General features: G+C 45.7%; 1 protein-coding gene across 1 annotated transcript in view; it reads left to right on the top strand.

Annotated features, from left to right (window-relative positions):
- Positions 1-17,210, top strand: part of MARCH1 (membrane associated ring-CH-type finger 1) — a 62,288-nt gene extending 45,078 nt beyond the window's left edge. The window contains exons 4-6 of the mRNA XM_026041621.1: positions 4,083-4,263; positions 14,365-14,512; positions 16,933-17,210. Of these exons, the coding sequence (XP_025897406.1) occupies positions 4,083-4,263; positions 14,365-14,512; positions 16,933-17,210 (607 nt within the window). The remainder of the gene's footprint in view (positions 1-4,082; positions 4,264-14,364; positions 14,513-16,932) is intronic.
- Positions 17,211-17,663: the final 453 nt, after the last annotated feature.

The raw sequence follows: 17,663 nt of genomic DNA on the forward strand, positions 1-17,663 counted from the left end.
AACACTTTCTCCTAGAAAGTTTGGGTGAGAAGAAGCACTCAGTTTTATAGGTCCCATTATTCAAAACTTAAAGCTTGCTTATATTCTATAGGGAGTCTTGTTATTTAAAGCTGTGACTTTCACTAGCTGACTTGAAGGAAACCTATATTMATTTTTAAGTTGTAGTCCTGAGTTCTTTCATGCTGTGTTTAGTGCCTGGCACCTGTTTTGAGGAGCCCTGACGCTGCAGCTGGGCTAGGAATTACTCATAGCTCTTTGCATGGTTAGACATGCCATTAATCGCCTCTAATGGAAGATTAATAGAAGGACGAGGAATGGGAACGAAATAAATGATTTCAGGTGGTTTTGCTCATGTAGCTTGTTCTTGGGTCTCTTATAAAACCTGATCACGTTTACAGAAATCAAGAGAAAGCTTCACCCAGACTGTTAGGAAATTATGCTGGTGTGGTGCAACATTTTGAAAATGTGTTTTTCTCTCGTCAGATAAAGGCAGCTGACTGTATAGCATAATGGGAGGGCAGGAGTGACAGGGAAGAGGTATACAAATTGATTACATTCAGTATGCAGAATTAATGTGCTTCATTCACACGGCGTTTAAACGGGGAGGAAGCCCAATTTGCCATCTAGATTATTTTATGATTTAACAGTAGGAAAAAAAATGGAAAACAAGATCAAAAAACAAGCCTGCAAAATGGAAGCTAGAGAAACAGCCTGCTGTAGCCTGGTGCTGGCTGAACATACCTAGAAAATTGAACTGTTTTTTTTTTTCCCAATGAATTATGCTGTAACAATGCTTTATATTTTTTTTTATTGTGAGTTTTCATGATTTGTTTGCTCTAACTCTAGGTTCTCTCTGTGGTTCCTAACCAAACCACTGTAGAAATCAGCAGAAAGTGAGAACATCCTTTTTTTTTTGGACTAGAAAACAGTTTTCTGCAGATGCTCAGGCAGTACCCAAAGCAGCTTGTGGAGCAACTTGTGGATTCCTTTTCTGTTGGTGCACTCAGAACAGCCTGGGGGCTCCCTGCACCCTGTGCTGGCGGCCGCGGGTCCTCACAGCCGAACACGGAGCGGGACCCTCGCTTGATGCCTTGAAGCCTCGGCTCCTCGCTAATAATTATTATTATTAGTCATATCTRTTAAGAGATTGAAAGCATTTCTGTTCCATCCCCAGGAAAATGGGACTGTGGGTGTTGGGTATCAGCCTTGGCTTCTTGTTGTGGCCGGGGTGTTGCAGTACGCAGAGAGTGTCAGTAAGCACGTGACTGTCACAGGGCAGGAGGAGCTCCTCCTAATTTAGTCAGCAAAGTCAGCCATAAATGCTCTAGTTCAGAGAACAATCTTGCTTTGAAGCACATCTCACATTCACCTCCAATTCTACCACGTTCTGGTCCTTTATTAAGGACTRGGCTCAAACTACACTCCCTTTGAGGGAAACGAGGCTGAAAGAGGTACTTAGGATCCAGCTGCAAATCAGCACTGGGRCCCCAGACCCAGTGCAAAGAGCAGCCTTTGCTCTAGGCCACAGCAGCTCCAAGGAAAACACACATGATGCGGATACCAGGCTGTCCTGAAAGATTTGCTGCATGTGCACTGCACTGCTTGTTAATGCAGATAGAGCTGTGCAGCACCCAGAAATATTAGAAAAATTTTATTTTTTCTCCGAAGGGCTTTGTTACTTTGCTAATTTATTGCATTGTAAATGATGAAAGTTTTTTGTCAGAGAAATGCTCAGCACTTGCATAAATTCCTCCTTTCCTCCACAAATCTGTGTGCTGAAGGTTACAGGAACAACTCTGGGCTAAAGAAATATGTAACTGTGTAATAAAACAGTCTTGCAAAGCAGAAACATAGGCATAACAATGACTGTACATTGTTAGAGTATTATTTCATAACACTTCACAGTGAGCTTCTTTAAAGAGAAGATACTCATTCTGTAATGTCTGTGTGTAGGTGTGTATCTATACAGACACACACACACACACACAGAGCTTATGTATATCTGACTCAGAAGTCCATCGAACGCCTTATAAATTCTCTTGTCAGCAGTAAACACAATTCATAGAAGCAAAACCTGCTCTGAAGCTTGGCCCGAGCGCAGTCGTGGCCTCATCTGAAACTGCAGCCGTTAACYAGGATCAGTGCTACAGCTTGTAAATGAATCAGTTTGTGTTTAGCTTTGTTTGTGTTACAGTGAAGAGGAATTTTCTTTATTTTTTTCATATTGAACTTGGTTCAAGTGTAGATGAGATTTTTTTTTTCTGAAAACGTTATTCACAGGGTGAAATCAGTCCTGTAAAATGTCGGTCAGAGGTCTGAAACTTTTGAACGAATGTGATCATCTCAAAACAGGAGACTGAGTTATCACAAGTTATCTGGCCCAAATCCTTAAAGGGTATTTAAGTCATTAGCCTACGGCCCACAGCGATGGATGCCTAAATTAGCTGCCTAAAATATCTTTAAAGACTCTGACTGTGCATTTATGTAGCACCAAATTTTTAAGCTAATTTGTGCTGAATAAAGAGATTATAAAGAAGTAAGGTGCCCCAAAGAGCATTTGAGCTAATGAGAACTATGCCTCTAGTCATTCTGTCTGTATTTTAATTTCATTTCATACTTGATTTTATTCTCGTTACGTACTTCATGACAGAAAGCGAGAGGAAGCCGATGGATTAGGTATCACCCTCTGGTTTATGCATGGAGCCAGTAATTCCCATACAGCGAAAGCACAAATGGAACAAACGATTCGTATAGTGTATTTTTGTAAAAGTATTTCTACTTCTACTATAGAATAAGAATACTTCTATTCCTTTCAAATCTGCGATGTCACTTCATTTGAAGATCCCAGGGGAGTCTTAGGCTTGTGTTTTAGCTCTTCTAACCATGTAAAACAATTCTGACAGTAGTAGAAAAAAGACTCTTGGGTACCCAGCTTAGTTGTCTTAATTTCTAAATAGCTTAAATGCCAAATAAAGCCTGTAAAAAAATGCCCTATATATAGCTTGGTTTAAAATGAACAAAGACTACTAGTTTTCCTTTGGGAAACATCTTTAATTTAAAGAGAAAATGACTTTTTTTTAATGTAACTCTCAAATGGGGATGCATGTATTGGAAAAAGAGCTATTTACTCAGTGTTTTGAAAATGCAGTTCTCCTTAAGGTCAATAATTCCATGTAGGAATGAGGCTGTTGGGCATCTAGCTGGGCTGAGTTGGCAAAGGGAAGGGTGGATGTGGAGCAGAGCCCACCCTATGGGCCGAGCTGGGATCTTGGGATGTGTGACACGCGGATCGGGGCTGCCGTGGGGACTGCTCCCCTTCGGGCGCCCGGTCTCCTGCTCCGGCTTCCCGGCCACCCCTGCCTTGCCAGCAGCACGGTGGGGTTCGGTTGGGTTCTCGTTGGGTTCTCGTTGGCTTTCGCATGAAAAGCTCTGTATCCCATTGCAAGGCCACAAGTGCTGGGGGAGCAGCCTCTGCTCCAGGCTCTGCTTTGAGCTGCAGTTTTGCCTTCCCAGCGAAGGCAGCTGTTGCTTCCAAAGGACATGGAGACTGAGGAAGAGGAAGGACCGTGGCTTTTTAACTCCTGCCTCCCCAGACGTGTGTGCGTGTGTGTGCAGGCTGTGCTAAGCACATTACCCTAGAGGAGGCAGGCTTTTAATGACAGAGCCCCAAAGAGCTATCTTAGGAGGGTTTTGTACATTTTCCAATGGATATTTGTACTTTGTGGATACAGTCTGCTAATTGCCTATTTTTTATTGAAATTACTTACAGACCAAGAGCTGTTCAACACTTAACTATACCAAAGAGCACAGATTTGTGTCTTKAAGGTTTTGTCATGCATGTAAGGGAAAACCAGTCTTATTTCTGTCCATTCACCTTTAGACCGCATAGCAGATTGACAGAGAAATAACGAGGAGAAATTGCTGAGTGGCAGAAAGGAACAAGGAATATGTTCCGCACCTCGGTCTAAAAGGTCATGTACTTTTACAAGTAGCAAAGGTGTAAAAGCAAAAGCAGACAGGGCCGGGCCCCCGCCTGCCTCCCTGGAAAGCTCCTTGAGCGGCTGTTGCTGTCGCCCCCGCAGGATCTGCCACTGCGAGGGCGACGACGAGAGCCCGCTGATCACGCCGTGCCGCTGCACGGGCACGCTGCGCTTCGTGCACCAGGCCTGCCTGCACCAGTGGATCAAGAGCTCGGACACGCGCTGCTGCGAGCTCTGCAAGTACGACTTCATCATGGAGACCAAGCTGAAGCCGCTGCGGAAGGTACGGCCGCCCCGCGCTGACGCCCCTGAGCGAGCCGGCCCCGGGGCTGGCCTCTGCACCCCCGCACCCTGCTCTTCCTCTTGCAGAAATGTGATTGCAGAAAGAGCAGGTTTCTGTGYTTGAAAGTTTTGCCTTCTCTGCTTTGCAAGGGGCTGCTTCTCTTAGTTTCAAGCCAGAAGGAAATCTTGCTCGTTGCGTTTTGCTCCTCAGCGGGCAGAGCACACAGCAGTCCTTACCCCGAGCCCGTAGCGCAGCGGTGCTGATGGCAGTGATGCCTACGCCGACGTGGGGATGGCAGCTGTGAAACAGTGCAGTCGGTTTAGAGGTATCTGTCCTAGCTCTGACACTTACAGGCAAATTAATCACTCGTGTATCGAGGTAAGTTAATGGAATCCAAACTGCGGGGTGACCGAGCGTCCTGAAAGTCAAATATATACTGTCTGTGCTCAACTGTTTTCCAGAATAAATCAGTTTAATGGCCCATGGGTTGTCAGGGGAGGGAAGATGAAGAATTTCTTAAATGTGGGGTTTGTTTTCTTCAGAGTGAATAATTCCTTTGGTAGATTTTCTCTGATAAATCATTCTCATCTTGTTCAGATGTTGTTGCATCTTTTAAGTTTTAATCAATCTAGAACATGACAAATTTGATTTAAAGTACATTTCAATACGAGATGTCTTGAAAAGCATGTACAAACTATCAACTTACAACTAGTAGATTTATTTTCTATGCACGTGCAATGTGCAGTAGTGCTTTGATGGCCAAAAGGCGTTGTGTTTTGTCAGCCTTGCGTAGGTAGCAGCTCGGGGAAGGGAGAGCAAATGGCTCTTCCCATTTCTCACCCAGAGAAATGCCTAGGGAGGGCTCTGGCGATGAACTGCTGTGGAGGAGGGACTTGGGGCTGATGTGACATGTAAAGCCTATGACAGGAAAGGACAAAGATCTCATGTCTCACATCTTGCCAGATTGGCAATTGAAATAGATGTAAATAAATTAAAAAAAAACCCTTATGACTACAAACTTAATTATATTGAACCTGTTTTTAATAATTGCAGATGAATTCTAGCTAATGTGCCAGGAAGAAGATAATTGTATAAACCCCCCTGTCTGTAGCATATCTTTGGATTTTCTTTTTTTTCTCCCTGTATACATGCTTCTGTTTTCAACACAGATTGCCCTAGCCTTCCACCTAGCAAATACATCTGCATTTTCCCCAGGAGAATACACAGATGGCAGTATTCAGACAGCAGCCTTATCCTGACTGTGTTAGCTTATAGATTGTCTTTGAAAACATAGAAATAAAATGTATAGTGTGCATTCATTTTTGGGAAGAAATTAATGCAGTACTGACTGATTTAGAGATGCAGTGCAGCACTTGCAAGCTGTTTATTTCTTCATTGAATGATTAATACCTTATTTATCCTTTTAGCCACAACTTGTGCCATTGGTTCTCAGTTATAGTTTTGATTTCAAGCATGCTAAGGTTGAGCTTTTACTTTCAAAGAGGGTATTTTAGTTCTGCTCAGAGTTTTAGATTCTGCTCAAAGCAGTACTCAAATTCCGCTTATCTCTCTGACAGTGAAATCCTGACCATGTTCTGCCCTTCAAATGCATTACTAACATATGTATAAAAGGGACCTGACATCTAATACAGATCCTATCCTATAATTTGCACCCATTCCTGAACCCAAAATCTGGAAACATTTTTTCAAGTAATTTTAAGAATCTCTGAAAATTGGGTATCTTACTTGAATTTACAGCTTTCAGCTATGACATCCTTCCTGTGTTACACTAAGTGTATCATGCCTACTACGTGTAGCACTATCRCCTTTCATCCCCCGTTTCTGGAGGAATCTGTATTGTAAACAAGCACATTGGGAGCTGTTGCAAAGCCAAGGAAGGCAGGAAGGAGGGATCGGAAACTCAGCCGTGGAAGTGCAGCTGCCTGGTGTCTTCCCAACTAAACAACTCTTCCCCAAAGCTTTCCAAGTGCCGCTTTGTTAAAACGTGCGTGTCTGGAGGACGGGCAGGGTTGCGGTGGGGCGCTGGGCAGGTTTTGCAGAGCTGCCAGGCTGAAACCTCCTTCGCGGGGAGCTCGGGCGCTGTGCAGGGCGCCCGGAGCAGCCGGAGCGGCCCCTCTCCCCGCGGAGCCCGAGCGCGGCCGCCGCGCGCTCCCTGCCCGTTCCCCTCGTCCCTGCAGGAGCTCCGCACACCTGCTCCAGGCCTGCGTGGGCGCTGCACCCGGGAGAGCACACATTCATGTCCAGCAGCAGCCTGTGCTCTTAATTCCGCAAGAGCCATGGTTTTTGACAGAACCAGAAACTAATTTCGGCCACAACGAAAGTTTTGGGTGAACTCCTACAAAAGATGCTGTTTCCGTGATCACCAGGCCTGGATTTGAAGCGGCGTTCTGCCAGTGAATGYGTCTCATCTCTTGACCAACTTCGATTTTATTATATAATTATAACACATTCAATGTATAATTTTAATGCATTTATGATGCAGGATTGTAGAGCTTAGTTCTTGCCAGTGCAGTGCTTTATTATCCACAGTTTCACCATAATACCTTCATAGAGTTCTAACTGCTGCTCTCCTGAAGGGAAAAATTACAGACCACAGAACTTAATTGCAGGTATCTGCACTCATGTTTTCCCAGCATCACAAAAGCAGGGTTTAGCTGTAAAACAACACCCTTTTAAATTGACTGTTATCTCTATGCATGCTTCAGCCTTCCGTGCACCCTCAGTATTCCCTAACTCTCCTATTCCCTAAAGTTCCTACCAAAGTCCGAAGGTGCATGAAAAAATCTTATGTAGATTTTTTGCCCTACAGCTCTCTTAGCACCGTAATGACAATGGGCAGGATACAACCTTAACATAAATTGAGATAGCTTAATTAAAATCCMTAGCCATGTCAATAGGCACCAGTTATTTAATTTCAGAATGCTTGAAAGCCCCAAGATCCAATAAACCTTCATCTTTTTAGGGAGTTTTGCACTAAAATAATCTTTTTAGGTGATGTTCAACAGGCACGGCAAGTATTTTGAGTATTTGAACAGGTTTAATKAGTTAAATATGAATTTAGTGATGAAATGCTAAAGTGCTTCAGCTTGAAATACAGGATWTATAGTCTMAYRCATCTCTTTTATTGGTCTCTTGGTCTCCATTATGGCTATTTATGCTTATAAAATAAAATGGGTGTACTTGTAGCTTTACCTTGCAGTGTCTGCAATGCGTTGCAGAAATTGTTGTGTGGAAACCCTTTCTGCGGCGGTGAGTTGCAAAGTGTCAGTGAGCTGGGGTCAGCGTTCTTGGAGCTGCAGCAGGTACGAGGGCACCCCGAGAAAGCCGCTCTTTAATCCCGGGAACGCCTGGGGTTTTGCCCCTGCTCTTTGTGTCTTGTGAATCTAGTATAGAAGCATAGAAGAAACGGGAGCTGAAGGAAAATATTGTGAGTATAAAATGGATGAAAATGTCAAATCAAAAGGTGCTTAACATACAGAGAGAGCTTCACATTGAGGTTTTTCCACAATATTTCACTGTACTTCAAATACTTCTCATATTTAAATTTTGCTGTGTGGTTAAGACTTTTGGTATCTCATGAGATATTTTCCCTTGATACATTAACCCAACAGGTTATTCTGTGTTGTCAGATATGTCTCTTTCTCTCTCCTGATTTTGTTTTACCTTTGAAATTGCTTACAATTAATGTTTTGTTTATGAGGTATAAGCAGTATTGCACATTGTTACCAAGTAGTTGCTCATCATTGAGAATGAACAAGTGATTTTTTTCTTTATTTAGAAAAGTGTTAGGTATCAATTCAGACCTACCTGTCTTTCCTTGAACAAGGAGGATTGAAAAGGGTTATTTTTGTTATATTAAGCAGAAGGAAACTCAGCCAATATAAGTACTGATGATCAAAGCAACCTCGCCTTGTTTACTGTGAATGTGTGCATGTATTTTCTGAGTGTTTATTGCTCTTCTGTTCTCAATTCATTCATATACTAAAAAACAGCACATCAAAATCTGATACAGGTTTTATCTCTTTGTGCTAGTCCATTTTACACCCTTGAACTCTTTGGATTTGTAAGTTACCCATGTGCTGCCATTAGAGGGGAAGGAAGCAATGCTCTCACTCAACTTACTATCATTTGCATTACAAGCAACTAACTTGTGGCCAGTGAGATGAAGTGTCAGTGCCAGCCCCAGCTCCAGTGCACGAGGATAAAGTCGCAGGATGAAGTCCCTGTTGGAGATGGATGGTTCCTTGATTCCCACAATAGGGAATTTAAGTCCTGGTTAGAAATTAAGGAACAGACTAACTCAGATTTCACATTCTCCAAATTAAACTAAAGCCCATCTCAGTGTCTGATCTGGCTGGATTGCTTTGTTGAGGGGAGATTACAACTGATTGGTGTGGCATTGATTTACCTATTGAATGCAAAGCAAGTGTTTCAGTGTGATGAGTTAAAGATTCTGTTGCAGCAGGAGCATGGGATCAGGAGAGGGGGCTGTGTACCAAGAAGATGTAAGGTTGGAGCCCCAAGCAGTTTTGGATAGAGGGTAATGCCAAGCTCTAAGACACCCTTTATCTTGAGAAATAGATAATCCCACAAGCTGCTATAAAATATGTGTGGGTGGAAATAGTCACTTATGGAAACAGCTAAAAAACATTCCAAACAAGACAAAAACATCCCGCGAACGGCTCCTTGAAGAGACGGAAGCTGCGAGGGAAAGGAGCGTCTGAAGCGAGGGTTTTCAGCGCCGTTGGTCTCGCTGGGTTCGGGCCTCGCTGGGTGCTGCAGGGCCACAGCTCCTCGTGCTCCCTGTGCGCGGGGCAGGGCCGCAGGGCYGCCCTGCCTGCGGCAGAGCTGGTGCCTGCAGCGCTTTGGCCTGGCTGCGGCGGCTCCAGGCAGGGAGCCAGGGAGCTCCCCTCCCTGCGGGGCCAGCGCAGGCCTGGAAAAAGAGGAAATCTTGAAGATACACGGCTGCCCGAAGGGACTAGTTCGAGCCTGGGTCTTTGTGGATAGATCTTCATTATTTGGTAACGTTTGGTGCTATACAGATTCAGYGAGGGCAAAAGATGTTAAGGGTGTTGATTTATTTTTGGTTAAGTGCCCGCTGCCCTTGGATAGTTTGTATGACACCCCTGTACAAGTGTGTCGTGTTGGCTCCTGAAAGTGGTGCTCCCTGCAGAGGCCTCTTGCCGAATTGCTGCTGTGAGCTCAAACCCATCTCTGTTGGGAATTCTGTCCTCCCTGCGGAGCAGCCGACCCATGGAATCCCCCGGGAAAGGAGCAGCCGCCCCTGCTCCGTCGCCTGCTCTTTGCTTCCCGTGGCCCTGGCGGGTGAAACCAGCCGCCTTTTCCATCCCCTTCCCAATGATGCTCGTGTTGAGGAGCGATAGCCAGTGCTGTGAAGGTCAGGGGGCAGCGACCTGCTCCRGGATCAGCCCTTTTAGCCCCATTTGGTGCCAACCTTTCGGGCCTGATCACGCGGGAGAGCCAGCGCTTCCCACTGTTTCTGGGGGAGCGTTGCCAAGGCAACCTGCTCCCGTGGTTCCCTCTGGGAGCAGGCTGCTTCCCTAAGCACTGCCAGCCTCAAGCCGTCTCTTGTGGTGAGGGGTGTCAGGCACCTCGGCRGCGTGGGGAGCTCTTGCTCTCTGTTTGCTAATTCCCTGTTTCTTCCATTCAGCCCAGCTGTTTCTCCCAGAGCTGTTCCAACTTGCATGGCTTTCTGACCAGCACTGCTGAGCCCTGGTGTCTCACACCTTGAAACTGCCCTAGGACACCCTTGGGCTCCCCGCAAGTCACCCTGCTACAACGGCGACGTGCTGCTGAGGTCAGGGAGAGCTCGCTGTGCACGGCCGCCTTCCTGGCAGGGAACAGGGTGCCCCTCGGGGGGGTTGTCTCCTCTGAACTKCTTTTTAAAGAAACAAACAAAAAATCTTCTTGGAGACAATGAAATGGAAGCTGTTTCCTCTTCTAATTAGCTGCCTGTAACCAAATTTTCTTCTGCTGCCGAGCACTAACATTTACAAAAATAAAGGGAATTCAGGAGATTGCCCAGCTTATGGTATTAGTGATGCTGTCCACATGAGCTCCAGTGGSTGCAAATGCTTTTGTGCTCCCTGAAATCATCCAGGTGATGTGATCCAAGAAGTGCACTGCCGTGCCCGGGCATTCACAGCAGAAACCAGGGCAATTCCCAAGCCGCTACAACAGCATTGCTTTGAGCTGTATTACAGGTGCCACTTGCATTTCCAGCAAAAAATGCGTGTCTTTTTTACTTAGAGGACATTTTACTACCCCATCATGCTGCTTTTTTATTATTATTATTAAGTAATTGAGGCTTCATTCTCACTTTTTTTTTGATTTTGATCATTTCAGTGTTGTCTTTTATAGCTCGGCCTCACAACAGCTGTGGGCGCGCAGCTGGTCAGMTCTACCTTTGAAACTAATGAGCAAAATCCCTTGCTACTGACTTTACTACTAAAGAAAATGCGTCTCTTAACCTGCCACATCACTAATACGCACAATTTCACAGCGTTTCAGCAACATCAAATTAGTTTTACCTGAGAACTGTGATACGACCTGCGTATGAAATGAACCGAGGTTTTGTTCACCAGCTGCTGCTCGCACATTGGTGCAAAGAGTGGCCCTCCTGGATGGCCTGGCCATGGTGCATATGGTACTCGATCTGAATTACCATCAAAGGGGATAATTAGCAGAAGTTAGGCTGTATATTTTATGATTTTTAGTGTTGACTTATCTTTCCCCTGCAGCATTTTATTCAAATCACTTTGGGGGGGGAAAAAAAAAAAAAAGCCCTCTCCAGGAATTTAAAATCTTACTTTATTCATCTGCTGCAATGGTATGTGACAAAGTTGGAATGTGTGACATTTGTTGGAGGTCTGCAGAGAGAATAGCCTCCCTCAGCTCTTCACCAGAGCCCTACGCTGTAGTTTGATGTTAATTAATGTAGCACAGATTTCAACTATTTCATTGTTATTTAATTGGATCAAAAGAGTGTCTCTTGTGGGAAAACTGAAAGACAGAGGCAGTAATAGTAGCTGTTCATTGGGAAGTCAGTCAGGTTTGCTGAAGTCATGTTTATTGATAATGAAGCATGTCAGCTCCTTTTTTCTAAGTCTTGGGAATGTGGTAGATCAGACGCGAGTGTGCAGGGCATATGGAGCTGCAAAGGGATGTCTAGATGTGGCTAAACTAAAATGTATCWGTAACTACCCAGTATTGGCACGCGAGGACATGTGAAGTGTTCGTAGCAACTCGGACTGGTGGGGGAGATTGAGTTGTATTGCTGTGGGTTGGTCAAAGACAGACAGGGACCACTGAGAGATGCCCAGGTGTGAGGGCTACAGCAGACCCTACGTGTCGGGAGATGACTGCTGTGGTGGAGGAGGTTCCTGAGGCCTCTTTGGCCCTGGCACAGTCCATGTCAAATCCAGCCTGCGCACGTGTCACAGCTGCTCTGGGATTGCCCGGAGAGGGGAAACCACAAAACGCAGCAACCCTCTCRGCTTGGTGGGAAAGGAAATACCGGCAGCCAAACTATGACCCGCACGTTGGGTGTTGGGTTGGGCGTTAGGCTGAGGGTGTTTTGTTTGTATGTGTGCTTTCAGTTTTTGGCCAAGATGATTTTCCTAGAGACCTGGGCAATGATTTTAAGACATTTTCTACTGAGTCAGTGAATTTCCTTATCAGTGTTTTGATATTTCATTTTTGGCTTTTGTGGGTTCTATCAGGATTGTTTTTATAGGTAACGTTATCATAGTGGCTAAAACTACCATACTGGCAGCTTCTGATGCTTTTTCTTTCTTCCCTTCCTCCCTCTCTCCTCCTTTTTCCCGACAAACTTGCACAAAAGACAAGAAAAGAAAGACATATTTACCAAAGAGATAGTGCCTACAACTGATCACCTAGGCCTCTGTTGAACAGAAAATTGATTAATGTTGGAGGAACATTCAGAGAGGATACCTGGCAAGTAAAAGCTTTGAGGAATACTTTTGGATTCTGTGTTTTGTGATAAAATAATTTCTAGCAGGTGGGAGCTATGAGGAAGCTTCCAGTATGGAGAGAATAGTCTATAATTACTCGTCATGGGGGTTCTTGCAGTCTTTCTTGCATTCTTCTCCGAAGCCGCTGTCCTCGGCCTCTGTCTGAGGCATAACAGGGGATGGAGGGACAGCAGGCCTGTCGACTCCTGCGTTTCCAAAGTGTGGCATTAGTACATTGGGATCTGAGTTGGAATYAGGATGCGGGTATTGCAGTGCTCATAGTTGGCAAGTGACTCATATTCTCAACRGTACTTCCAGACTGCAAAACAGCAATTTAATTTTAGAAAGGATGTGCTCAAATTGCTTAATACGCCCATTTCGCAGGTTTTAAGCTTGTACTAATTGATGGCAGACATGGTGTAAAATTCCGGAAGTTTCTGAAGAGTGCGTATTGATATGTATTGATAGGTATTGATCATATTACTCAGGTCCAGCTCTTTCAGCTGTCATTTAAAAAAGAAATAGAGGTATGCTTATTTTTATAGAAATTCCCATCGTGAGGTGTTTACCAAAGAGAAATGTTTCACTGTGCAGTGGCGCCCTGGGCACTCCTGTCACGTGCGTGCAGGTGCCTTTAGTTTGCAGATGCCCCCAGGACACGCGTGTCGTTTCAAGCGGAGGCCGCTCCTCGCGCGGGGCGCAGCGCGGCCTGCCCGGCCCGGTGCCGCCCTGCCGCTCCGCCGCCAGCGGTGGAGACCCAGGGGTTGCATATATTGCAGGTAGATTTCTACCTTTATTGGTGTCTGTAGGAAATGGAGGAGCATCCCCAAACACGCAGATCTTCAGAGGGTGTTGGGGAGTGCCCCTGTTTCCTTGTGCTGTAGTGATATTGATGAACTGTGGGTTTGTTTGTTGGCAGTAAYAGGCGAGCAGGCAAGTTGGGCCCTCTAAAGCAGATGCCAGGGATGTGCTCTGGGCTCTTTTACGGGAAAGGGAAGTAGTCAGCTATTTTTCTTCCTTTTCTTTTTTTTCTTCCTCTGAAAGACCACATTATGTAATTCTAGTTCTAAAATCAGTAACTGTTTTCCTTTAGGTTTCAGAGCGAGATAGTCTTCAAGAAACAGAAAACATAGGTTGCAAATTGTCCAAGGTTCAGGACAAACTTTCAGGAAATGAAATGCCGGAGCTCACGCTAAGGCATGCATCACCCCAAAGGTAACTCTAAGTAGTAGTTGGGGTGGGAAGATGTTTCAGAAGGTGTATGAAAGAGGTAATGCACACTGTATTTCTTGTATTTTTTAATCCACAAAGCTAGTGAGGTTTAGTCCCATCTGTGTTTCGGTGAATGGTTTGGATCAGRTTCATGATGGTATTTTCGTTCCTTTGCGCGTGCGTGGCAGGCGCTCCGTGAGGAGCTGTGCGGTCTCCTGCCTCCATCCAGTGGCCTGTGCGGCGCGGTGCAAGCGCGGGATTTCGGGAAGCTCATTGGGGAAGACACGAGGGGAGCAGATGGGTTGCTCAGTGTGCACCAAATCAGGGAAAAAGTGACAAACAAGCCCTCCTTCAGCCTGCTTCCAAAATCTGCACCAGCCTGCACCATATCTGAGGGACAATTTTCCGGGACTCGGCATCCCGCCCAACGGGGCGCTCGGCCTCTAGCTACCCTTTAAATGGCCTTTCCCTAGTGTTCCAAGGCGCACGTTTTAGGGCAGAACAGTTCAGTATTGCATGAAAATGTTCTGGTRTTTAGTTCTGTCATCACCAAAAGCGCACATTGGGTTAAAACATACATCTTTTTTACTTGTCTATTAATCTGTTAGGATTATACTGCAAAGAAATGATAGTAGGTGCTGCTCAGAAGCAGGCAGAAGTAGAACTCCTCTTCCTCCTTCTGCATTCAGGAAATCAGTGCAAGTGAGGTCTACATGTCCTGCTATTTAGGATGCTATCAATGTAAAGGGGTTTGTAGTTTTACAAATCACTTGCTTTTCGGGTGGAAAGAGACAGCGCGGCCTAATTGGCTTCTAGTAAAATTTGACAAGCTTGTATTTCCCTCCCTTTATTTTCATTATTATTTTTGTTGCAGTGGGAGAAACTACAGATGACAACAAGTGAGAGGAGGAAAATAGTCTGTTCCGTCACATTCCATGTAATCGCTATTACCTGTGTCGTCTGGTCCCTGTACGTCTTAATCGACAGAACRGCAGAGGAAATTAAACAAGGCAATGACAATGGTAGGTATTTTATTGACCACCTCCAGTCTTGTTCGCAGTGCAGGGGTGGGTTTGCAGTTGTGCGACCAGTCGCTGTCTCACGTATCTCACTGGGAAACTCGCCTGCCGGCTGCTCCTCGTTGGAGATCCTGTTTCCTGGGTATCTCTAAAGGTCTGACTAAAAGATGGGTGAGAATCCAAGCGCCCAGCATGTTGGTGTTCAGTTTGTTTGGATCACCCTGCAGGAGAGAACAGGGCCCTTCCAACAGGCAGCTTCCCAATGGGAATGCCAGGAGATGCCCCTGCAGCTGTGTCAGTCCCTGGTGTGGGAATTCAGGAGCACAGAGAACCTCCCTTTTGAACTGTGGCTGCCCTGGCTCCAGCCGGGCTTCCCAAGAAAACTTGGAAAGGGGGAAGACAGGGAGAGGGCAGAGAGGGAAGGTGAGTTCTTGGAAGAGCTTTAGAAACAAATTACTTGTTAATTACCAGTAATAAAGCAGTCCCTGTGGATGCCACAAACAGGATTTCAGCCTCATTATGCCTACTGGGTACAGGAACTTCATTAATGTAGGAGTAATTTATTATCCCGCTAGTACAATTTATAGCAGAGTAAGTCTATTAACAAAGCAGAAGCAGTAAAAATGTGTTTCATTTAGTTGCCTTAGCCCCTTTCAGATACCAAAGGCCTTTTATATATTGAAAATCAGAACACTGCTTTATCGCTTCCAAATATTCAGTTAAAAATGATAAAATTGAACATTCCAATGGAAGAAAGGATTCAGCGTTCAAACTTTCTTGGGAGCTTTTACTTCAGGGGCCCAGCAAGGCAACAGTCTAACCCCTTGCRTCCCGCTAGCCTCAATTTCTCTTTCTCAATGTAGCAGATTTGAGTGTGCCACGTGAGGGCACTCACAAAGCAACCCTTGTGAGGACATATATTTATGTAAACAACACATTGTAAACAATTTATTGTTTACAAAACCTGAGAAGTTAAAATAATGATATATGTACTTGGGAAGGAAAACTGCGGGCTCTGTATGTTATATTTGAGAATGTACCTTTAGCAGATAYGGGTTTCTTTTCCCACTAAATTGCGTGGGTCAAGTATACTGCAGACTGACCTACAGGCTCCCACCTCATTTCTGTGTGAGACTTGAGGATATTTGGTCTCAAATGCTAACAGTGATGAGGATGTTGCTGAAGATGAGCAAAAAGCAGCTTTACCTTTTTGATCTGAATTGACTTTAGGAATTAGGCAGCAGAGAGACAAAGGCCTCTACCTTTGTGCTCCACACTGAAGTTAACACAGGAAACGAAACAGGCAGAACTTGGTGCCGTCTCATTAGATAAATATTTGCTGCTGCTCCTGAACTCTGCCTTTCCCGCCAATGAGAGGGAAAGAGGCAACAAGCAGCCTCAGGAAGTCGTTGCAGATGAATATATAACACAGGGCCTTGTTTTGCTGGCTTTCTAAATAGCAACCCTGTTTTTCATCTCCAAAACCTTGCCCTGGGGACAGCAGTAGGGATGGCTTTGAAGTTCTATTTATGAGTAAAACATAAATCACAGCATCCATTAAAAAGGAGAAAAGTGTGGGCTGTGGATAAGCACAACTTAACCGGTAACATGAATATTTACTGTTACACAGMAAGACAGTGAAAACTGGAGCAAAAAGACTTTAGAGTATTTGTAGGAGAAAGCCAAGGATATTACTGTCTATTAAAACTGCATAAAGTTAATAATCAGTATTTAAAATTATTTAAATGATTTTTTTTTTCCCTTGGGGAAGCATTTGACACAAATAAGTAAGTGTGCACAAACCTATCTGTTAAACCAACTCAGGGGGATAGGCCAGACTGTAAAGGCCAGGGAAGGCAGATGGTTGAGCAGGTAGAACCAGCCCTTTGGGCCCGATCTGCTGCTGCTCCTCCGCTTCACAGCGAGCACATGGCCAGAGAAAGAGTGSTACGAACGATGCTGCCCCACAGCTGCTATAGGAATCCTATAGAGTGCCCTGCTTTCTACCAAGAGGAAAACCCGCTGCTAAGGGTGTGTGCAGCATCTGGTTACCTCAGTTTTGATACCTGTATGTGCACTTGAGCAAACTATGAGCTAAGGGGGTATTACTGCAGAACAGCAAAACACGCATTTCTCAGCTGTATCAAGGATAGCACTTCTGCCACGGCCTTGAATTTCTGTCTTAAGCCCGTTGGGGTGGCCCCAGTTGGAGGCTGGGGCCAGACGTCTCTTGGCTGGCCTGCTGCTTTAAGGTAGGAGTGGGGGCTCCCTGCTACCTTCTGCACTGGGGCTGCAGCTGCCGATGGCACGGGCAGACCTGGGCATTCTGGGGATACTGCTACACCAAAACGTCACTTGCAGCTATGTATATATGTATATATGTATATAGCAGCAGTACTGAAGGTAATCCTTGTGTCTCACAGGTGTCCTGGAGTGGCCGTTCTGGACGAAGCTCGTGGTGGTGGCCATCGGCTTCACGGGCGGCCTCGTCTTCATGTACGTGCAGTGCAAGGTCTACGTGCAGCTGTGGCGCCGCCTCAAGGCCTACAACCGCGTCATCTTCGTGCAGAACTGCCCGGACACTGCCAAGAAGCTGGAGGAGAAGCCGCCCGCGGGCCCCGCCGCCAAGGAGGCCGCGGCACCGGCGCCGCCGGGGACCACCGCGCCGCCCGAGGTGACGCCCGGGGTGCTGCCCGTGTGAGGGGCCGGCGGCGCGTCCGCCTTGCCGCCCGCGCCCCGGGCGCTGCAGCCACCGGGCGCCCCTTCCCTGGGCTCCCAGCAGCACGGAAAGCAGGACCGCGGCACGGGAACGGGCCCCGCCGAGCGGCTTCTTACTGTATGGAGCGTGAGCCTTTGTGAAGTAGTTTCTCTACTAGTCAGCCAAGTGTAGTGAAAGTGCGAGTGTAGACAGTGCAATAGGGAACACGTTCAACAGACACTGCCAAACCAAGGTGACAAGATGACTTTTTTCTTTTTTTTTTGGGAAAAAAAAAGAGGATAACTGGGAAAGTAGAAACAGACCTAACCGTTTTGTTTACAGCAAACARAAACCTCTCACCCATTTGTTACTGCTACGGGTCTAATTTGCTCGTTATCTTCTCAGAGATGCACCTCAAAACACCACGAGTCCCGTTCCATACGTTACTGAAGAGAC

Source organism: Nothoprocta perdicaria, unplaced genomic scaffold, assembly GCF_003342845.1.
Source record: "Nothoprocta perdicaria isolate Ctin4 unplaced genomic scaffold, notPer1 scaffold_29, whole genome shotgun sequence".
Taxonomy (NCBI): Eukaryota; Metazoa; Chordata; class Aves; order Tinamiformes; family Tinamidae; genus Nothoprocta; species Nothoprocta perdicaria.